This window comes from Monopterus albus, unplaced genomic scaffold, assembly GCF_001952655.1.
Source record: "Monopterus albus unplaced genomic scaffold, M_albus_1.0 scaffold40.1, whole genome shotgun sequence".
In the NCBI taxonomy this organism is placed as follows: Eukaryota; Metazoa; Chordata; class Actinopteri; order Synbranchiformes; family Synbranchidae; genus Monopterus; species Monopterus albus.
The window spans coordinates 3,377,135-3,399,982 of NW_018127920.1; the positions used below are offsets into that span (position 1 = coordinate 3,377,135).

At 40.3% G+C, this 22,848-nt stretch overlaps 1 protein-coding gene across 1 annotated transcript in view; it reads right to left on the reverse strand.

The window, feature by feature from the left end:
- Window positions 1-1,641: 1,641 nt before the first annotated feature.
- Window positions 1,642-22,848, reverse strand: part of LOC109959666 (3-hydroxy-3-methylglutaryl-coenzyme A reductase-like) — a 36,396-nt gene continuing 15,189 nt past the window's right edge. Inside the window, exons 10-20 of the mRNA XM_020599204.1 lie at window positions 20,907-21,157; window positions 20,664-20,827; window positions 16,564-16,758; window positions 16,310-16,468; window positions 14,661-14,818; window positions 14,441-14,546; window positions 9,803-9,973; window positions 6,795-6,935; window positions 6,227-6,385; window positions 3,833-3,987; window positions 1,642-2,819 (exon numbers count right to left, since the gene is read on the reverse strand). Coding sequence (XP_020454860.1) covers window positions 2,720-2,819; window positions 3,833-3,987; window positions 6,227-6,385; window positions 6,795-6,935; window positions 9,803-9,973; window positions 14,441-14,546; window positions 14,661-14,818; window positions 16,310-16,468; window positions 16,564-16,758; window positions 20,664-20,827; window positions 20,907-21,157 — 1,759 coding nt within the window. The 3' untranslated portion in view covers window positions 1,642-2,719. The remainder of the gene's footprint in view (window positions 2,820-3,832; window positions 3,988-6,226; window positions 6,386-6,794; window positions 6,936-9,802; window positions 9,974-14,440; window positions 14,547-14,660; window positions 14,819-16,309; window positions 16,469-16,563; window positions 16,759-20,663; window positions 20,828-20,906; window positions 21,158-22,848) is intronic.

The window sequence follows — 22,848 nt, forward strand, 5'->3', positions numbered from 1 at the left end:
TAGCAATATTCATCCTGCCTGCAGACTCTTCAATCTAGTTGACCTTGGGGCCCACATGCAGCCTGCAGCAAGCTCATGACAATGAACTAAGCATTTAACAGCCTGAGCAAGACATCCTGGCTACACTAACATTTTCTAATACAACAGATCTCTAATCAATATCTATCTAAGTGGTGCCTTCGGTTTTAGCTGCAAAATCGGTTTGCCGTCTATATACTGGTAACATAACGTTAGTTAGTTAAAGTCTTAATTAATGTAACGTTAACTCACGCGTGTAATGACGTTTAATATGTGTAATGTTAATTATGGTTGTTGACCTTCGGTTGCAATCTGGATAATGTTTGAATTTTCTATACTCTTGATATAGCAGTTAACAAGGTCAGGAAGATCTCCTTTCAAAAAGTCATCCCTCAGGTAAGAAATGTTAGTTTGGCTTAATTTGTCAACCTGTTAAGTCACCAAAAATGTGAAGTGTTCAAGTTCCTCCAGCTTTGAGGGATTTCTGCAGGAGCATTGTGAATTGTCTGGAATTATAACTGAATAGGGATTGATCTGCAGACATACAACATAAAATATATTCAGTAATTTGGTAGTTTTAGCAAAACGCTTTCAAGAAAAAGAACTCAAGACTGAGTTTTAGTTGCATAGCTCTGCTCATGCTTATAGCAGCTTTGGTTGGCCATTCTTTGAGGGGATGGTATCCCTCTAATGCTATTCATTTCAGTAATTACAGGGGGATGCCTGAATCAGAATTACATAAAACTATTTTGATCCTTGACTTTTAGTGCTGCTACTATCAGATAGTTCCTTGTGCTGAGTATGAATGTTGAACCTAATTGTGTCTCTGTCTCAAGAGTTGCCAAAACTAACCATGGAACATTGTCAAATGGATCTTGCTACTGCAGTCCAGGGAGAGGCCACCCTGTACTGTTGCGCTGTTGTGTCGAGATACTGTATATTCCCCTGTCAAGATGTGTTTCTCTTAAACTGAACCCTAACTTTATCCTAACCATAACCACAGAGGGGGGTGCTATTAGAAACACAGTTTTAATGGGAACACACATGCTGATGGCGGAATAGATCTCGACACATCAACCAAGCCTGAACAAAACCTCATCAAGTTATTGCGCCATCATCCAAGGTTCAAAGGATTCCAAAAGTAGGCAAGATTGATCCTTTTTCTGTGATATCAAACTGGTGTCGTTTAGAGTGTGGGTTTTACTAAATCCCACAGTCGAATCATTCACAATCCGCCCTGGTTTTCAGTGAATAATTTTCTTTTTATAGGTCATCTGTAATTTTGGGCAGCGTAGTTGTTAGTGCTGTCGCCACACAGCTAGAATACTTCGCATTCGAGTCCCGGCCGGCCTCGGGCCTTTCTGTACAGAGTGTGCATGTTCTTCTGCCTGTGTGAGTTCTCTCTGGGCTTCTTCCCACAGTCAGACCCGAGACCCTACTCAGGAATAAGTGGTATGGATAATGTGTAATTTCATTTTGTCAAGGAAGTATGCAATAGAGAGGGATGTCATGTATCATTGAGGGTCTTTGGGAGTACACATCAGCACCTTTATTGGCCAAGTATGTTACACACAAGGAATTTGTTTCCAGTACAGAAACAAGGCACCCATCTGTGGTGCCAACTCAACCGATGGCTCTAACCATCAGGGGCAACTTGGGGGTTCACTGTCTTGCCCAAAGACACTTCGACTGTGAGCACTGAGATTTTAACCTCCGGTTGGGAGACGACTGCTCTACCCACTGAACCACATATTATGTGTAATATTCAAACAGATTAACTCATTGTTAATTTTAAGCAGTCTAAGCAGAGCTTCACTGTTAGCCTACTGGTCACAATTTTTATGCTACATTATTGGGCCCATCATTTTTTTGACGGGGGTGGGAGTTTTACCTTGCACTGTAGACCTTGTAGCCTCTGCAGGGGTTTGTGGCAAGTAACGCTTGTCACGGGTTCTGCGTTTGTCAAATGTCTGCATCTTTACACCTCAAGCATTAGCATTACAAGCACATTGTGTAAACACACAGCTGACTGTGTGTGTGTGAGAAGGGAGTAGCCCCTCCCTCCTTTAAACAGAGACCAAAGAGAGAAAATACAGTGGAAAAACAAAGCACGATGGTCGCCGTCAACCCCAGAGGCTTTGCTTGGTGATGCTTAAGAGAAGTATGGGGTGTATCGCTCATTAGGTTCCGATGGAAATGGAGCTTATGTGATGTCTCTGTGCAAAGTTATGTAATTGACTCATATTGTTCCAATATACCTTCAGAAAGCAATCCCCACACCAACATACTTATTCTCTGCAGTGTGGATCGGTGGGTCAAAAAAAAAAGTTTAATTCTGAACCGTTCATCTGTTTTCTTGTTTGTAGATTAAATCAGTAACTGAATGATCGGATGACACATGGACTGAGCAGCATTTCTCTTTAAATTCCCATACCCAGCCACCCACATTCATCTTCACCTTTTTTGTAGCATTGTTTCTATGTTCAGTGCTTCATTGGGCACCAGCAGAGCAGAAATCTTTCATTTAAAGGTCATTAGTCTGATTAGCTTGAATAGATCCTCTTCATATCCAGTACAGAAATTGGTCAGAAGACATTCATCTCTCTTGGAAAGCATTTTGAGAATGTCTGAGGTCTGGTCTCATTGATGAATGATTAGTCACTTTCAGATTGTCCATACTGTCCTGGCTTTAGTGCTCTGTTCAGTGACCAGGGTCTGGTGAAGGATGCTGAACTCTTCTCAGGCTCTCGGGAGGCTTTTCTGCCACACATTCTTGAGTGTCCTGTAGGTTGACCTTGGATCTGCAGACAGAACAGTTCACATTTTTTTATGTCAAATGTATGTACATTAGTTATATGCTGACACCAGCTCTGATCACATTACCTCTGTTACTGTGAGAGAAATGGTTTGTTTGTGATAAGGAAAATGAAAACTGTACATTTCACAGCTCACAGTTCTGATGAGAAATCAGTTTTTTTCAAGAAAATTGGTTTGGTTTGGGGGGGGGATTTGGGAGATTGTTATCCACTACCCATTTAAATATATAATGTTCTATTGTTGCTGGAGAATATGAAGTGGCCCATGGCAATTTAAAATAAAATAAAGTCCTTAATGCATATAAACAAATTATTGTAGTCTTCCAGGTCTGTATAAACATTATGGTTGCACAGTCAGCCTCAATGAGCACAGGAGTTGGATGAATCCAACTGACAGTTTACAGAATTGCAGGGATTGACCATTCATTGATGGTCACTGTTAGCTGATTGTCAGTTGATTTGTTTTATCCAAATAAAAATGAATAAAATATGCCATTTGAGGCTTAACTATCAGGATCAATGTAAAAAAAATATTCAATATACCCAATCAATAAATATGCATGGCTGTTAATTAACTGAAATAAGTGATAGAGCATTATGCTGCTGCTGGTTTTTGTGTTGTCTCTCTGTTAGGCTTTCTTTTGGTTGACCACACGTGGAGTTGGGTCTAATTATTTGCAAGTTTTTCAAAATAATGTACAAAATAAAGACCTCTAGTTGAAAGCTGAACATTTCTAAGGTTTTGCAAATATGTGGTAAAATTTGTCCCATGGTGATTTGCCAAAAGACGTCTGTGAAAGGGAACATCAGTACTGTAGCTTTTAGCAGTACTGCAGTCTTTATGTGTCTCTGTATGTTTTTACAAACCCAAACACATTCAGGTGGTCTATGCCTATATCCATATGTGTTTGACATATGTTGACCATTCAGATTTTTGTGTTGGTCACAGACAAAAGAGGGCTCATGTAAATCTCCAAAAGAAGGTTCCTTACTCTTACCTGTTATGAGTCATGTGACTTTTGACCAGATGTCCAGCAGCCAGAGCAGCCATCAGTGAGAGCTCTCCAGCAAGCACAGTGGCACACACAACCCTGGCCAACTGCCGGGCATTCTCTCCTGGGAAATCCTGACAGGCTCCCTGCACACCCAGCATCTGCACACACAGCCACAGATAAATACATGCACGCACGCACGCACACACACACACACACACACACACACACACACACGAATGACCACTACTAGGAAATAAGCTAAATACATTGCAATACATTGACCACCAAAATCAGCAGAAACCCAAAATAATAGAAACAAAAATGGCTTAATTCTTGGCAGTGCGCTAAAAACATCTACATTTTAAATGTTTTCTTTTTTTGGAAAACATACAACACTTTTTAAACGGTAATGCACAGAATAAGAATATACTCTATGCCTTTATTTCTTTCCCTTTTCTTTTCATCCTTTCCCCTCCCTTTCCATATATTCCCCTCCTCTAAAGTAAAATTTTTAATAAAATAATTTGTTTTTCTTTATTATTTATCTGCCTCAAGGTTCAGATTTTCATTCTCTTAAAAATGTTTGTTTTCAGTTTGTTTTGATATAACCTTTTGTCATTCAGTGTTCTTTAAGAAAGATCTTGAAATCAGATATATTAATGTGTAGATACAGTATTTCAGATTTTCTTACAACTGCTTATCCAAACAAGATTATATTACTATTTTTTGATTTGCTATTACTTATATCTCCTAAAAGACAGTTTCTACATTGAATGTATAATTTTTATTATAATTCATTATCAACTATTGGATGCAATTTCAAAACAAGCCTGCAACTGGACAATACCAAAGCAGGTGGAAAAATTATACATGGTCATCCTTTCAAAACCTACACAATCTTGTTCACGAACCTAGATGTGCAGCATCTTTTGGGTAGGTGGGAATTTACAGTGCCTTGCGAAAGTATTCGGCCCCCTTGAACTTTGCGACCTTTCAACAATCAGTCGTATATTGCACAAATCTGGCCTTTATGGAAGAGTGGCAAGAAGAAAGCCATTTCTTAAAGATATCCATAAAAAGTGTCGTTTAAAGTTTGCCACAAGCCACCTGGGAGACACACCAAACATGTGGAAGAAGGTGCTCTGGTCAGATGAAACCAAAATCGAACTTTTTGGCAACAATGCAAAACGTGATGTTTGGCGTAAAAGCAACACAGCTCATCACCCTGAACACACCACCCCCACTGTCAAACATGGTGGTGGCAGAATCATGGTTTGGGCCTGCTTTTCTTCAACAGGGACAGGGAAGATGGTTAAAATTGATGGGAAGAGGGATGGAGCCAAATACAGGACCATTCTGGAAGAAAACCTGATGGAGTCTGCAAAAGACCTGAGACTGGGACGAAGATTTGTCTTCCAACAAGACAATGATCCAAAACATAAAGCAAAATCTACAATGGAATGGTTCACAAATAAACATATCCAGGTGTTAGAATGGCCAAGTCAAAGTCCAGACCTGAATCCAATCAAGAATCTGTGGAAAGAACTGAAAACTGCTGTTCACAAACGCTCTCCATCCAACCTCACTGAGCTCAAGCTGTTTTGCAAGGAGGAATGGGCAAAAATTTCAGTCTCTCGATGTGCAAAACTGATAGAGACATACCCCAAGCGACTTACAGCTGTAATCGCAGCAAAAGGTGGCGCTACAAAGTATTAACTTAAGGGGGCTGAATAATTTTGCACGCCCAATTTTTCAGTTTTTTATTTGTTAAAAAAGTTTGAAATATCCAATAAATTTCGTTCCACTTCATGATTGTGTCCCACTTGTTGTTGATTCTTCACAAGAAATTACAGTTTTATATCTTTATGTTTGAAGCCTGAAATGTGGCAAAAGGTCGCAAAGTTCAAGGGGGCCGAATACTTTCGCAAGGCACTGTATATATTATCTGTATTTATATAATACAGTACATATAGAGACTTACCTGTTTATGTGGAATTATGTTAATAATGATAATCACTTTTATTGGCCAAGTATGTTATACTCACAAGGAATTTGTCTCTGGTACAGAACTGATACAGCCATCTGTGGTGCCATTCTCATACACACACACACATATGCACCAATGGCAGCGCTGTTAGTTATTTTATTGCTTCTATTTATTATTGACGTGATTGATGCATTTGTGATTTTATTATTTGGAATATTTGGTGCTTTGCTTGTGCTTCAACTTGCGCTGTGTACAGCTGTAGCTGTTATAATTTTATTGTACTGGTACAATGACAATAAAGGGCATTTTATTCTATTCTTATAACAATTATATTTCAAAGTATAATAAATATTTAAATGTCTTGATTATCGTCCATACTCTAGTGTGTGTGTGTGTGTGTGTGCACGCACCTGAAGGCATGCTTGCTGGGGAGGCAAGTTGGTGCCTCCTCCTACAGTGCCTAGCTCTATAGAAGGCATGGTGCAGCTTATATACAGGTCATCCCCTGCTGGTCCTGATGCCTCCATTAGGGTGATACAGTTACTGCTGCCCACTGACTGGGCTGGATCCTGGAGGAGAGGCATGCACACGAAACATGAAACTGTTTTTGTCCAGTACATTTACTGTGGGCAAGCCTGGTGTTTGCAGCCAGACAGACATGTTCTGATGACAAAGACACTGAACACTTTGCGCACATCTTGTGTGGATTCCCAGTAACAGGCAGATTACACCTGACTAGGCAGTCTATTTATAGTTTATTTAAGCCCAGATTTTTCTGTCATTTCTTCAGGACGTACATTGTGCAGGTTGCTGCTAGTGAAGAAAGTCACTGACTCTCTGTGCTGCAAGAACAGCCTTTGCTAGGTCAGGTAAGGCTGTTGGTACTGACAATCGCATGATCAGTGACTAGTCAAAGTCATGTTTAAAATGTCAACTCTGCATGGTGAAGTTGACTAATCTGTGCAACCCCTACTTTACCTGTCCACAGGCTATATAGATGGCAGCCACCACGTTGGCTGCATGGGCGTTAAATCCACCGATGCTCCCTGCCATGGCTGAACCCACAAGGTTTTTACTGATGTTAACCTCCACTAGAGCTTCTGTTGTTGTTTTCAAAACCTGCATCACAGGGACAAGGACTGAGTCTGTATTTGCTTATATAGGGTTAGTATGAGATAGGACGAGTCTAATGAATAAAATATAATTTAATAAAGGCTAAAAACACTCATATATGAATAATGTTTTTCCAGTTATGTTATTGAAGATCATTACACTGTTTATCTGAAGAATAACTGAACAAAAGTACATACAGTATCTCCTGTGAACTGTGCATGAAATATATTATAAAAGAAGAAAACACTCTTAAACATCATCCTTATGCCCATATGTACACTGAAGCAGTTTTTGACTGCTGCATGTAATGATATTTGTAATTTTGCAATATTACTAAAGAAAATTTTCCCAATACTGTCCTGTGACGGTGACTGTATCTATCAGGATATTAGCTATGGATATTTCACTAGTATAACTATGTTCAGGTCCCAGAATTTGAAACTGACATAGTGGATGTTCCATTGTCAACTTTTAGAGCTGTTGTGTGGCAGCATTTCAGTTTTCCCGTTTTAAGAAATGCCATGGGTGGAAAGGAACTAACAAACAATTTGCAAATACTGCCAGACAAAGGCAATACTAGTCCCACTGTGAGTGTGACTTGTTTTGTTTACAAGATCCAGCTGCTGCAATATTTTATTTTATAAAACGGTGGCTACTAACTACTGCATTATTTGTTTTGCAATTGCACAAACAGTTCATTCATTCAGTGCCAATGATGCATCATACCAATTTTTGGACAAGCTTATTGGTGGTGGCAGCTCATGGCTGCCTACTTTTATTTTAATAAAGTAGGAAACCAGGAGCACTTTAAGTTAAAAGGAAAATAATACAAAAAACACTGATTTAAAGGGTATTTTTCATCTTTTTTCTTTATTTTTTAATATCGTGACAAATATCATATGGTGGACTTGTTATCACGGCCACTATATTTTTTTATTGTACTACTTCTTACCATGTATCATATTGTACCATGTTTTTTGTATCATCACATCCCTAGACTGCTCTAATTATTCTCTATTTACCATGAATAGATGGCTTCCTAGAATGCCTACAATGGAGGAGATGGGGGACAAAATTCAAAGTTTTTGTTGTTTGTAAATTCCAAAGTTTTGCTGAACTTAATGAAACTTCTGCAGACAGACTTATTCAAACTGTTTATATACTTTATGGTTTTGGGGAAAGCTTAGGAGGTCCACATTGCTCTTGGGCACCGGCACTCACCCAAAACCTTCTAATGGATAAGTGTGGGCTTGATACTGTAGCTTGTGGTTTGGATCAGAGATAGGGAATGAAGGCCTGGGAGTCCAGTGGCATATGGTCTTGATGCAGTGATTGAAAGAAAATTTTGAGAGAAGAAGACGTTGGGTTCTCCTTTGAATTTCAGCTGCCAGCTCATGCTGAGATTTGAGAGTTCGCTCTCAGCATAAAGAAAATACACAAATGTGAAAATTGTTTTCCAGGATGATGAAGTGTTTTTCTAGGATACTGCACAATTTATCACAATTTCCACAACTTTTCCATGACTGGAAAACTTGTTTAAAAAAGTCCAGGTTTTCCAGGACACGTGGGAACCCTGAAAAACAAAGCAGGACGATCTGCATCAACCCGGGAGTTTATGTAGGGAGAAGTATGGGGTATACCGCTTTTTAAGTTCCAATAGTGGAAATGCAGCAGAAGAGACAAGGGGACTTGGTGCCATGAAAGTTGAAAAAATAGAAAAACCAGCAGCCCTGTGCCTGATGAGGAGAATTAGGTAGAATGAGGAAAAAGCAATAGGATAAAAGTAGGCAGGCTGGAGGAGGACATTAGTTAAAACACTGCCTTGGAGTCTAATGTACAAAATTGAGTGTTTCATTCTTCTGTCCTCTGAAGTGGAGTGAATTAAAAAGGAGAGTGAAAGAAGTAGTGGAAGAAGGTGGAAGTGGAGCAGTTGAGCTTGTGGCAATGCTGCAAAGATGTCCCTCTGTAACCTAAACATGGGAACAAGAGGTCGAATTCCCAGGTGATTTTCTTGAGCAAGATTTAGGGAGAATAGAAGATGAAGCAGTTGGAAAAGAGTAAATTTGTTATCAGACCTGCAGAATGGAATATGACCCATGGAGATTAAATTTGGGGGCCTGGTGGTGGAAGAGTGTGAAGGTGCATGAGCATGAATGTGGGAAGAAGGATGATCATTTTCAGAGAAGGCAGGATATCCTGAGTGGTCTGCTCAGCCGCAAGCTGTCAGAGCGAGGTGAATCAATGGGAGACTGTCTGGCATAGCTGGAGTTGGACCTGAGGTGTGGTGGATGGTGGTGACAGATGGAAGCAGAGGAGCAGGAAGAGGTGCAGAGTGACTTGACTCCCTGTTCGACTGATATGAGCTTGTCTAGAAGAGCCTTGTGACAGGGAGTGGGAGCATCCGTCCTCTCCAATTTGTACTAAAAAGACTAACTTTGGAAGATACTGTGGACTGTTTTCTATGACTGCTAGTGTGAGTTCATAGTGCATCGGGAGAGATGGTTTTTTTGTATGTGTGGTTGGGGATCTATTCTTTAAACATTTGATCAATAAAATATTCCAAATATTTATTTATTATAGATATCAAACATATTTGTTAAATGTTCTGTTGTTGTTTACTGATTATGCAAAATGATTTTTGATGTGATGTGATTGTGATTAATAATCAGATCAGCTGAATAAACATTTTGTTTTTAAATGTTCACATGTATGTTTTTCACCTTACAGTGAAGGTTAGAGTTTGATTTTTTAAGACTTTCAAATTTGAAAGGTGCTATAGAAATTTAGGGTACATTTTTATCCCTACCTGCTAAAATATGTATTTCGATCCCATTTCCTGTTAGCTACTGCCAGTCATCCCTGGCTCTTCTTACCTCTCTGACGACTTTAGCAGGGATGGTGGCTTCACAGACAGCAGACTTGCCCCTGCCTTTGATCCAGTTGATGGCGGCTGGTTTCTTATCTGTGCAGTAGTTCCCACTGACAGCCACCACCTGCAGCTCTGGGAAGTCCTGCTGCAGTCTGCTCAGAGCCTGCTCTGTACCCTGCAGACAGGACACGTGTGAATCAACAAACATGAGCTACACAGGGATTACGTCTTACACGTTTCTGTGCTTCTATAATGTGATAATGTGCATTGATCTGTCAAACAACATCATCACATATGTATATCATGATGCCCTTAAATGCATTTGACACACCTGTGCAATTGCCTGATAAAGCCTAGGTATTCGAACATATGTACACAAATGTCAGCTATTTTTATGAATGTATTATTATATAAATACAGTCTTATGCAAAAGTTTAGGCACCCCTTGATAAATAACAGATTTTGGTGATTTTTTTATTTGAACAGATGTTAACACAGTTGCTCTTGGAAATGGAAAAAAATGCACAATATTTTCTGCAAACAGTGATGCATAGTTACTTCTTATGCCATAAATTGAACAAAAATAAAAAATAAAAACATTATTATGGCATGGTGCAAAAGTTTGGGCACCCTACACAATCAGTACTTAGTAACACCTCCTCTGGCAGATATCACAGCTTGCAAACGCTTTTCATAGCCAGCTAAAAGTCTTTCAATTCTTGTACTTGGGATCTTCTCCCATTCTTCCTTGCAAAAGGCTTCTAGTTCTGTAATATTCTTTGGTCGTCTTGCATGCACAGCTCTTTTAAGATCTACCCACAAATTTCCAATGATGTTTAAATCAGGGGACTGTGATGGCCATTCCAAAACCTTCAGCCTGCGTCTCTTGAGGTATTCCATAGTGGATTTCGAGGTATGTTTAGGATAATTGTCCTGTTGTAGAAGCCATCCTCTTTTCAGCTTCAGCTTTTTTACAGATGGTGTGATGTTTGCTTCCAGAATTTGCTGGTATTTAGTGCAATCCATTCTTCCCTCCACCCGTGCAATGTTTCCTGTGCCACTGGCTGCAACACAACCCCAGAGCATGATAGATCCACCCCCATGCTTAATAGTTGGCAAGGTGTTCTTTTCATGAAATGCTGCTCCTTTTTTTCTCCAAACATGCCTTTGCTGATTGTGTCCAAAGAGTTCTATTTTAACTGCATCAGGCCACAGCACTTGTTTCCAAAACGCATCAGGCTTCTGTAGATGTCCTGTTGCATACTTCAGACGTTGGATTATATGATGGGGACGCAGGTAAGGTTTTCTTCTGCTGACTCTTCCATGAAGGCCTTGTCTGTGCAAGCATCGCTGCACAGTGGAACGGTGCACCACCACTCCTGAGTCTGCTAAATCTTCCTGCAGGTTTTTTGCAGTCAAATGGGGGTTTTGATTTGTCTTTCTGACCAGCATACGAGCAGTTCTGTCCGAGAGTTTTCTTGGTCTTCCAGATCTCATCTTGACCTCCACAGTTCCCCTGATCTGCCATCTCTTAATTACATTTCTTACTGTGGAAACTGCAAGCTGACAACGCTTTGCTATCTTCTTGTAGCCTTCTCCTGCATTGTGGGCATCAATAACTTTCATTTTCAGGGTCTTACACAGCTGCTTAGAGGAACCCATGGTTGCTGGGTGTCCGCAAGTGTGTGCACAAGGTTTGAAGAGTCAAAGTATTTGTACAGCTTTGAAATTGGCATTTACCAATGACAGCTGTTGCTGTGCATCAGATCTAACGAGCTGATTAAGGTCTGAAACCTTGTGAGAGACTTTGAGACTCTGGAACTCTTAGGGTGCCCAAACTTTTGCACCATGCCATAATAATGTTTTTATTTTTTATTTTTGTTCAATTTATGGCATAAGAAGTAACTATGCATCACTGTTTGCAGAAAATATTGTGCATTTTTTCCATTTCCAAGAGCAACTGTGTTAACATCTGTTCAAATAAAAAATCACCAAAATCTGTTATTTATCAAGGGGTGCCTAAACTTTTGCATAAGACTGTATATACATAAATAAAAGATGTGCTACTGTAGGTTTTAATAAATAACTGTCAGTGAGAGGGGTGCCCTTTTTCTTAGCCTGAGCACCTGCCCCCCCAAAATATCTGTGCATGGCCCTGTTTCTGTACCGCAGTAAATTGTGGATGACTTTTGTCACAGTGAATTCTCCAAAACGAAGAACTCTATTGATGAGTATAGGAGCAGGGGAGAGGGGACAGGGTTGGATAACTATGGAGTTATCTTCACACCTGAGAGGAATTGCTATGACCACTTCATTTAAATACAAATGAAAATCTCCAGCCTCTGCAGGCAGTTGTGCTGAACTAACATGTTTGTTAACAGTCCATAGGTGCTAATGTTAATTTGTCTTTCACATTACTTGAATGACCTTTCCAGGTGCATTTTGCAGTGCCTGATAAAATGACATACAGTAACAGCCGCAGATGTGCTCACTATGGTCATGGTGTTCTTGCTGCTGCTTACAGTCATCTGTGGCAGCGCACATTGTGCATGTGCTAAGTTAGACATGGTAATAGGAAAGAGAAGACATTAAACTTGTCATAGTATTCATCAATGTTTATGTACTAAAAAACAAAAAGAAAAATACACACTGTTCACAAATCACAAATCTTGAGTATGATTCAAGTCTGAAGCCCTTTGATTGTAGAGGGGACGGTAATGGAAGGATTACCTTTATGGCCAGACAAGAGAGAGAGTTTGTAAAAAGGGCCTGGATGTGCACTTGGGTCTCATCTGGCTTTTTGTTTGGTGTTGATTCAGTGGGTTTATTTTAAGTGTCTACAAAACCATTAATTTAATGTGTAAATGTGAATTCATCAAACACTGTCTGTAGTTGATGGTATCAAATCAAATGTTTGTATTTCTAGACTGCTTATGCGGTGTGAGGGACTAAAAGCTTGGAGTGATTGCTTAGTCATATCAGCTGAGGAGTAAGTTATGGTGAGTATTACTGTTATGGTTTAGTCCCCCTCACCAGGAGGGTAAGGGAGAACTGGGGTTGGACTCAAGATGGCTGACCCAGGTGCTAGTACAAAAAAGGTGGTTTAATGGAATAAAAACAACATAACATAACAGGGACCATAATACATACAAGGGAAGGGCAGTGATGACTAAGGAGACCAGGACGGTAAACACACAAACTAACGACAGGAACTAGGATAGCAAAGGATGAGAACTGACAGATGAACAAAAAGAACCAACGTAAACAATGCAATCCACAGCACAGAGACTCTCAGCGTGGAAGACAAAGCACGTAGTTCTGTATTGCTAACTGCATAATTAGCGTGATAAGGTCAAGCCAAAACGCACAGAGACTGTCAGCGTAGCATCTTACACACGTCTAAAAATATGCGGGTCAAACACAACATTTGTAATGCATATGCAATAGTCAACTGAGGTGCAATACTCAAATCCTGGGGTAAAATGCATTGTAAATATGCACATGTGTAAAATATTGTCCTTGATTTCTCTCGTATACTTTATATTGTCTTGTTTTAGGTATTTTTGAGTAGGTTTTTAGAGATCCTCAAGGCTGAAATACAGATATTTCCCCCATTGCGGGATTAATTATGGGAGTAATATTCTTGTCCTCGATTTCTTGATCTCTTGAATGCTATATTTTGTCTTGTTCTTAGGTATTTTGATTTGTTCTCAGGGATTAATTGTGGGAGGATCATTCTTGTTCTTGATTGTCTCTCAAATACTATATTCTGTCTGGTTTTAGGTACTTTGGAATTTGTTACTCAAGATATATGTATGGTGTTTGTTCTTATGGTGTTTTGTTGCTGCTCTCTATTGCTGCAGGAACACAGGAATTTCTCCATTGTGGGATCAATAAAGTCCGACCTACCTACCTACCTACAACTCAAGCCAAAGCAAAGGAACAGGTTGGACACTGAACATGATCTGAGAGTAGCTCTGTCTACTATCAGCCCAGACATTGAAACTCTTGTCAAAACTAAAGCACAACCACAGCTATCTCATTAGTTCACTGTAAAATAAAATTTTGCTTACATGTTAAGTGAAAAGAGAGAATAAAGCATTTTCATGTTGTGTCTGCCTCCTTCCTAGGGAGGTGTTCCGGGCATGTCCCACCGGGAGGAGTCCCCGGGGAAGACCCAGGACACGCTGGAGGGACTATGTCTCTCTCGGCGGCCCTGGGACCGCCTCAGCATTCACCTGGAGATGCTGGAGGAAGTGTCTGGAGAGAGCGAAGTCTGGGCATCTTTGCTTAGACTGCTGCCCCCGCGACCCGGTTCCGGATAAGCGGAGGAAAATGGATGGATGGATGTTGTGTTTGCAGTTCTGCATTCAGTTTTATACATATACAGCACCCCGTTGTGTTATTCAACTGTTGTATTTATGTTGTGTTATGCAGCAGTTGTGTTGTTTCTTTTTATTTTTGAGTAACATTTCTGCAGACACAATGCAGAAAAATCTGACACAAAGGCTGTACCAACTATGTTTTAAAAAGGTGCTTTATAATTTCATAAATCTGTTTGAAATTTTGTACTGGTGGGTCACGACTTGATAAGTGGGTTGGAAAGTGGGTCCCAGGGTGACACCAGTTGAGAACCACTGACCTTAGACATCATGTTCATCCCCATGGCATCTCCAGTTTTAGAATGGAAGCGGATGTAGAGATTTCTACCAGCCAGACCAACGCACAGCTTCTCAAGCCGAGCAAACCTGCCAATAGCAACCACAGACTTTTTCACAGAATAACAACATATAGACATATAGTAAACCACTGAGCCCAAAGTTTGAATACTAGTTCTGTCGATGTCAAAGTTTATATTTTACCTGCTGGTATTGTCAAAGGCCTCTCTCATGGCCTGAAACCCATCCATGCTCTCCAGCCAGGCCTTGACCTTTGCAGCTTGGCAGGCAGATGGCAGCCTCACTACAGGCCCTCGAGTCATGCTGTCAGCCAGAATTTGACTGCTGGCTCCCCCTCCCAGCTACAGCAGGGGCCAGGACCACACATCCCATACATTACATACATACATACACATACAGAGGATGTTGTTATCACAAGTGTATTCACACTACTACATTCTGAATAGAAAAGAGTGGGACAAAATAACAGAAACACTTTTAAAAAGCTTTCTTTTTTGAAATCACAATTATTAAGCATTTACACATATTTTGCTTCTAACTCCCATTTTCTTTTCCAGGACTTATTCATTTGATAACAAATGATCAAACACACACAAAAAAAAAAATAAATTAACAAGTCCTCCAGCCTTCCATGATTCATTTGAGTGTTTTCTGATTTGACATAACATGCAGTCATTTGTCATCATCCCAAGTCTTTGACCTTGTTGACACAACCACCCACCCTAACCTACTCTCAAAGGAAAAATATTGGCACAATAGTATCAAAATACCTTTGCCTTCTGAGAATTAACAATGATACTTTACAATAATTCTTCATAATTCAGAATTCTATGTTTATCAAAGAAGCATGAGTCAATTTAGGAATTTAAACAAATGACTAATGCTGTCATTTTTATCATGAGCAGTCTCAAAAGTCCATGTCCCAACATATATTACATATCTTACATCACATCACAGCTAAGCATATGGTAAACCCTGTTTAAGATTTTTTGGTGTTTTTTTCCCAACATTCCATGCAGTTTTCTTTACAATATGAAAATCAATTGGCAGACTCTTAAGAGTGCAGTATCTTGACTTGTGTAATCCACACTGAACATCTATGGAGCTCCAAAATGTTCATAATGAAATAAGACATTATGAAATAACTAATTATTTAAATAAATACAGCCAATTTTATATGTCCATGAAGCAGTAAAATAATCAAACACATTTTTAGAATTCAGCTCATTATTATGAAATATTTCATCATGCTTGTTCTCACAACAATAAACTTTAATACATCCCCTTTTATTTAATTCCAGCAGTTTTTATTTCAAAATGCCAATTTTCCAAAGTGGGCTTTTAATTCAAAATGTAGTTTTCCCACTGTCCTTTTTATTTGTAATGTGGTTGTTATGGTTTGGACTTACTTCCTGTTCTCATGCTTTTATTTTGGTTTAATTTCCTGTCTGTGTCACCTCACCTGCTCCAGCTTTACCCCAGTTCCCAATTCCACCCGTTGATCATTATCCTCTGTTCTCCAGCCCATATACACAGATCAGGCATAATATTATGACCACCTGTACATCTGTATGCACTTCAGTGCAACATTTCTGCCTTAACGTTTGTGCTTATGAAGCTCAGGGCCACTCAGCAATAATGTCAGGTTTAACCAGATCATACAATCACTTTTAACATATGACATTTCAAAGGAATGTGAAAAGAATGCCTACATGGATGTCATTTACCAAGAGAGCAGTTTTATGATTCAGTATTTTCATGGATTCTTTCAATTATATTGTCCACCAAGGTATTTGTAATGTATGTGATGGAAAACATATCTAAACACTCACAGCAATTGCTCGGCAGCCACGGTTGGTACTGGCAACCAAGCAGCCCTCTGTAGTTGCCATGGGAACCTGGAAATACTTTCCATCCAGGTGCAATGGTCCAGCCACGCCCACAGGTATGGGCATGTAACCAATCACATTCTCACAGCAAGTGCCCGTAACCTGGAAAACAGAAATGCTCACGTCCCCATAAAACAGTAGGCAGAATGTTACAGAGAGGACTACAGTCTGACTTTTTTGTGTGGATGTGTCTTTACCTTTGAGTAATCATAGTGAGTGTATGGCAGGGAGGAGAGCACAGAAGGAGAAGGAAGCTTTGCAGATATTATCTGTCTTCGTATGGCTACTCCCCTCTCTGGTCTCTCCATCATGGACTCAAGTTTGTATGCAGGGATGTGATTAGAATTGACCAACAGCATCACCTCAGCATCACTCAGGAAACAAGGCCCAAGCTGCAACAGAGAAAATCATACTATGATTTACCATTCACTGTGTAGTGTGGTCAGATCAGTGGCCAGTGATGTGACCTAAAAATTTACTCAAGATGAGAAGAAACTACACAACCCTTAGGGTTTTCTGACAAAACTGAAGTTATTGTATTTGGGCGTAAAAACCTCATAAATATGCTTTCTAACCATATAGTTACTCTAGATTGCATAGAGTAACAGACCAATTATGCAGTATGGAAAAAAAATCCTACTTGATTGTTCACAAAGGGTTTGTGTCAGTGGATCCCTGACAGATGAGCTTGTGGTTAACACAGGCTGCCCACAAGACAGTGTTCCTTCTCTTGTGCTATTCTCTCTTTTCACAGCCATTTATGATTAATCAGAAATATTTTAAACTATTTAAGTATGCTAATGACAACTTCAAGTGTGAGCCTTGAGCAAGCTGCATCTTTAGATGGCATGAAGTGCATTCCGGGATACTTGACATCTCCATGCCAGCACCATGCTCCCACAGCAACCTTTAAGTCAGTGGGTGCCATCTTTCAATTCAGTATCCAGCTTTGATAATACATTGATGTCAATTCTGAATAATGCTGTAATCAGAAAACTGGATTTTGTGTGGGAAGATCTGATGTTTTGGTAGAAAAAAATACATAAAAAAATACATAGGGTTAGACCATCTTACTGACAATGTATCAAATTATGCTGACAAAACAAAAGAGATAAAATATTCATGTAAAAACAGTCAGATTAGGTGAAAGCATTTTCTCTTTTGGTGTCCCTAGGACACATCCTGTGGATTTTATACTGGTAGCCCACTAGGTGTGGGTTTAATGTACTGGATTCACATCTCAATGCATTCCAGAATTCCAAAATGCAAAAAATGCTACACCCTCCAGAGTGTGGTGTTAATAAAGTCAAACCGCAGGAGTGTTCACATTTTCAGTATAAGACAGAGATAAATTAAAAGAGGATATCCAAGACCCAGTCCAACCCTGAGTTTATGCAAAATAGCCTATTTACAAGACAAGAGATGGCCACAAGTGTGAATGTGCATCTCTTTGTCTCAGTGTTTCGCCATTAGCCCCAGATTCCATTGGAAAATCCCCTAATTCATTTGTTTGTTGAGTTATAGAAACTGTCAGAAAACAATCTTATTTGCTGAAACACCAGATATTTTGAGAGAAAAAAAATACATTGGCTGGGGACATTTTACTGATATTGTGTTAACTTATTTGCAGTTTAGTATAGGGATGTAATTTTTAGGAGACTTGTTCAGCAGCTACAATAGCCTCTGACCCATTAAACAAAGGGGAAAAAAACAAATCAGAGAGGGAGCACAGTTTGGAGATGCAGAGAGACAAACAGCACAACTGCCTGCCAGACGCTGGAGAGTTTCATTTGTATTTAAATGAAGTGGTCATGGCAAGTCCTCTCAGGTGTAAAGCTAACTCCATAGTTATCCAACCCGGCTTGCAATTGTGCGTGCAAAATTATTCAGCCCCTTTACTTTCAGTGCAGCAAACTCTCTCCAGAAGTTCAGTGAGGATCTCTGAATGATCCAATGTTGACCTAAATGACTAATGATGATAAATAGAATCCACCTGTGTGTAATCAAGTCTTCGTATAAATGCACCTGCACTGTGATAGTCTCAGAGGTCCGTTTAAAGCGCAGAGAGCATCATGAAGAACAAGGAACACACCAGGCAGGTCCAAGATACTGTTGTGGAGAAGTTTAAAGCCGAATTTGGATACAAAAAGATTTCCCAAGCTTTAAACATCCAAAGGAGCACTGTGCAAGCGATAATATTGAAATGGAAGGAGTATCAGACCACTGCAAATCTACCAAGACCTGACCGTCCCTCTAAACTTTCAGCTCATACAAAGAGAAGACTGATCAGAGATGCAGCCAAGAGGCCCATGATCACTCTGGATGAACTGCAGAGATCTACAGCTGAGGTGGGAAACTCTGTCCATAGGACAACAATCAGTCGTATACTGCACAAATCTGGCCTTTATGGAAGAGTGGCAAGAAGAAAGCCATTTCTTAAAGATAGCCATAAAAAGTGTCGTTTAAAGTTTGCCACAAGCCACCTGGGAGACACACCAAACATGTGGAAGAAGGTGCTCTGGTCAAATGAAACCAAAATCGAACTTTTTGGCAACAATGCAAAACGTTATGTTTGGCGTAAAAGCAACACAGCTCATCACCCTGAACACACCATCCCCACTGTCAAACATGGTGGTGGCAGCATCATGGTTTGGGCCTGCTTTTCTTCAGCAGGGACAGGGAAGATGGTTAAAATTGATGGGAAGATGGATGGAGCCAAATACAGGACCATTCTGGAAGGAAACCTGATGGAGTCTGCAAAAGACCTGAGACTGGGACGGAGATTTGTCTTCCAACAAGACAATGATCCAAAACATAAAGCAAAATCTACAATGGAATGGTTCACAAATAAACATATCCAGGTGTTAGAATGGCCAAGTCAAAGTCCAGACCTGAATCCAATCGAGAATCTGTGGAAAGAACTGAAAACTGCTGTTCACAAACGCTCTCCATCCAACCTCACTGAGCTCGAGCTGTTTTGCAAGGAGGAATGGGCAAAAATTTCAGTCTCTCGATGTGCAAAACTGATAGACATACCCCAAGCGACTTACAGCTGTAATCGCAGCAAAAGGTGGCGCTACAAAGTATTAACTTAAGGGGGCTGAATAATTTTGCACGCCCAATTTTTCAGTTTTTTATTTGTTAAAAAAGTTTGAAATATCCAATAAATTTCATTCCACTTCATGATTGTGTCCCACTTGTTGTTGATTCTTCACAAAAAAATTACAGTTGTTTTAAGCAGGCGTATAAACAACAGTCTGAAACACCTACAGTATAATAACCCATCAATGACAATATGGATGAAGCTGCTCATTTACTTGACATGTCTTTGCAGAGGTCACAGCTTTATTAATGCTCCACAAGAGGGGAGTGAAGGGTAGACAGATTGTTTTTGATAACCCAATAAAATTGAAATTTATTTATTTAAGTTGCCTGTCAAAGAAGCTCACAAACTCTTTGGATGAGGCTATTTTTCACAGAAGCATCTTTTCATTTGATAGTGTTAGGTAATTTCTTAGTTAGATAGATATTGATTAGAGATCTGTTGTATTAGAAGATGTTAGTGTAGCTAGGATGTCTTCCTCAGGCTGTTAAATGCAAGGTTAGTTAAAGCAGAGAAAGTCTGCCGTCAGGGACAAATGTTATTATGACGGTAAAAGTGACCATAATATTTGTCTTAATGTGTAATGTTATGTCAAATTGTTTTAGATAAACACCACGAAAACAACAGCCACACACATTATTTTCTTCATGTTTTGTCTACTGCTCTGCTCAGCTGCCAAGCTGGCATATCAAGTGACGTCACGGTTTGACAGCCCAGAAATGATTAATATTGTATAGCAATTCTTGGTTCGGGGTCTTTTCTGCTTCCGGGCTGCTTGGGCAGCCTGGGGGTTGGAAGATCTCTGGACTGGAAGTGTTAATTCTTGCCTGTGACTCTTTGAATAAACCAGCACTGTTATATTTTTTATATACTCAAGTGGTCTGAGTCGTCCCTCTGAGTTCCTGGTTTGAAAGAACCGGACGAGGCTTTAGAATAGAATAGAGCCTTTAATAGTCCACAACAAATGGCTTCTTCTTCTTCTACTTCCAGCTGCTCCCATTAGGGGTCGCCACAGCAAATTTGCATGTTAAACTTGGCATGTTTTATGCTAGATGTCTTTCCAGATGAAATCTAATTTAGACTTAGTTTAGTCTAATTTCTAATGCCAATTGGCAATTTAGTCACCTGAGAGGAGTTAAGCTGAGTTACCACCTATGAAAGGGATGTTTCAGTAGGTTATGCATTCTGTCTTACCTCAGGGTTGTTGAGAATTGCTACACACTTGTCCAGGCTTCTCGGCTTTGGGGGAACGCTCAGGTGAGTGGTGGACTTGAGCTCATCCTCTTCTTCCCCAACAAGAAATAAACCCTTAGGCAGGGTATCAGCTGCTGGGGCAGACAGGGGCTGGATAACCTCATCTAAAAAACAAGGTGGAGTGGATACCACAGTACTACACAAGCCCATCTTCTAAGAAATTGTCACTAAGCACAGACACACCTTTCTCTGCCTTGTTAGCAGATGCCACAACAGCCATGCAGCCCGGGTTGAGTGGACGGGGAGTGAATGACTCCTTCCTACAGCAAGTTTTGGTGGGCTGTTGCAAGGTCACGATGGGGGCGGACATAGTGATGGGGCTCTTCAGTGACAGCATAGACTCTATCTCAACCTGCTCAAAGAAGATGTACTTGATAGCCAGAAGCAGGGACAAGGCCAAACAGATCACCTGCTCTACATCCATGGTTATCATCCTGTGGAGGAACAGGAACAATAGCATATATAAGAAGTGGTATTATTCAATTCAGCCTTGGCTGACAATTGTTTCAGTTTTAGAAATATACATTTAATGTTTCCTTTATGCTGATAAGGAGGAACTGAATCTCATTCTAATGTGATCATAAGACAAACACTGCTGTCTTTTGTGAACAAAAAACTAATATCATTATTTTAGCACTGTTACGTCCATGGCCCAGACCACCCCCAGCACCTCATCAGCTGGCATGGGCTGTCACAGTAGCTCCGCCCCCGCACAGGTGGGAAGGCATTCTAGGCGGCGAGGCACACCTGCTCTCAATTACCAGACTAGTAAACTGAAAAAAACCTTAGAAAAATCAACTGGACTTGGATTTCTAGATCGAGATGTTTCACCTCTCATCCAAGAGGCTTCATCAGTTCCTCTTTTTCTAAGGTTTTTTCACTTTACTATGACCTGGATGACTGAGAATCTGCACAGATACCAGACTAGTACTTAAAGGCAGCGTTGGTGTGTCCTTGCTGCCAGATGATCTCTTGTATTCCTGCCGGTAACCTGTCTTTGCTCTCATGAATAGGATTTCCTGTGTATGAGCTGTTTTCTATGTTGTTGGACCTGATTTCAGGTACTTTCTGTTTGAACTACTTTCTGTGGACTTGTGTTAAACAACAGAGTACCCTCTGCTTGTTGGTTGCAGCCATTTTGTATTAGCACCATTTGGTGCCTGGATTGTGAGCTGTTTCTTCAGGTGACACTCCTCAGGACGAGGAGACCAACTCTTGCTGGGACTGGTTGCATGGTTCTGGATCCCAACTGTCAGCCATCCTCACACCATCCTGCTACCTGCTCTACCATCTGCTGCGAGCCTGATCCTCACCTTCTACGATGGTAGTACTGCTCCTACACCTCCCCTGGATTGTGTTTTATGCCTACGGCGCTCACCTGGCTAGAGCCAGTAAATTCTGCTACTCAGGTCCTCAGTATAACTATCAGTATTGCCATTATCTTAGCATCACTGTTACTCATTCTCATCCTCTGCTCTTCTTTAGCCAGCTGCGCCTCTCCTACAACCTCGGGTTGTATCTCTAGCAGTCCAGTCAACCCAGCACTCCCCGCTGCCCTGAGATCAGCTGACGAGACCGGTTCTGACCACTCCTCATTTCTGTAGTTATTAAAATACATTTACCTGGCCAAGCCTGAGTCCGAGTTCTGCCTTTTTCTAAGTCTGAACAAGCACATACATACACACGGTTCGCCGTAACAAGCACTAAATAATTTCCATAACACTTCTGAGAAGATGGCAGTGCGATAGGCTGCATGGTGTTAGGTATTTTTAGTCAGATAGATATTGGTTAGGTACTTGTATGTATTAGAAATGTTTAGTGGAGATAGGATGTCTAGTTAGACTGTTAAATGCTTAGTCATGCTTATGAGTTTCTACAGGGTACATCTGGTCAAGGATAACTAGAGAGAAAAGTTGATGACTGTCAGCAGACAGGATGTTTAATATTATTATTATGATGTGTATAACTGTAGCCTTAGCCATAATATTTTCTTATGTTTAATGTCATGACATGTCACTAGAGGTCACGTGAGAATGTTTTTAGCTACACACCACTTAATCAACAGACACACACACATTGATTTACTTCATGTTTTGACTACTGCTATGGCCAGCTGCAAAGCTGG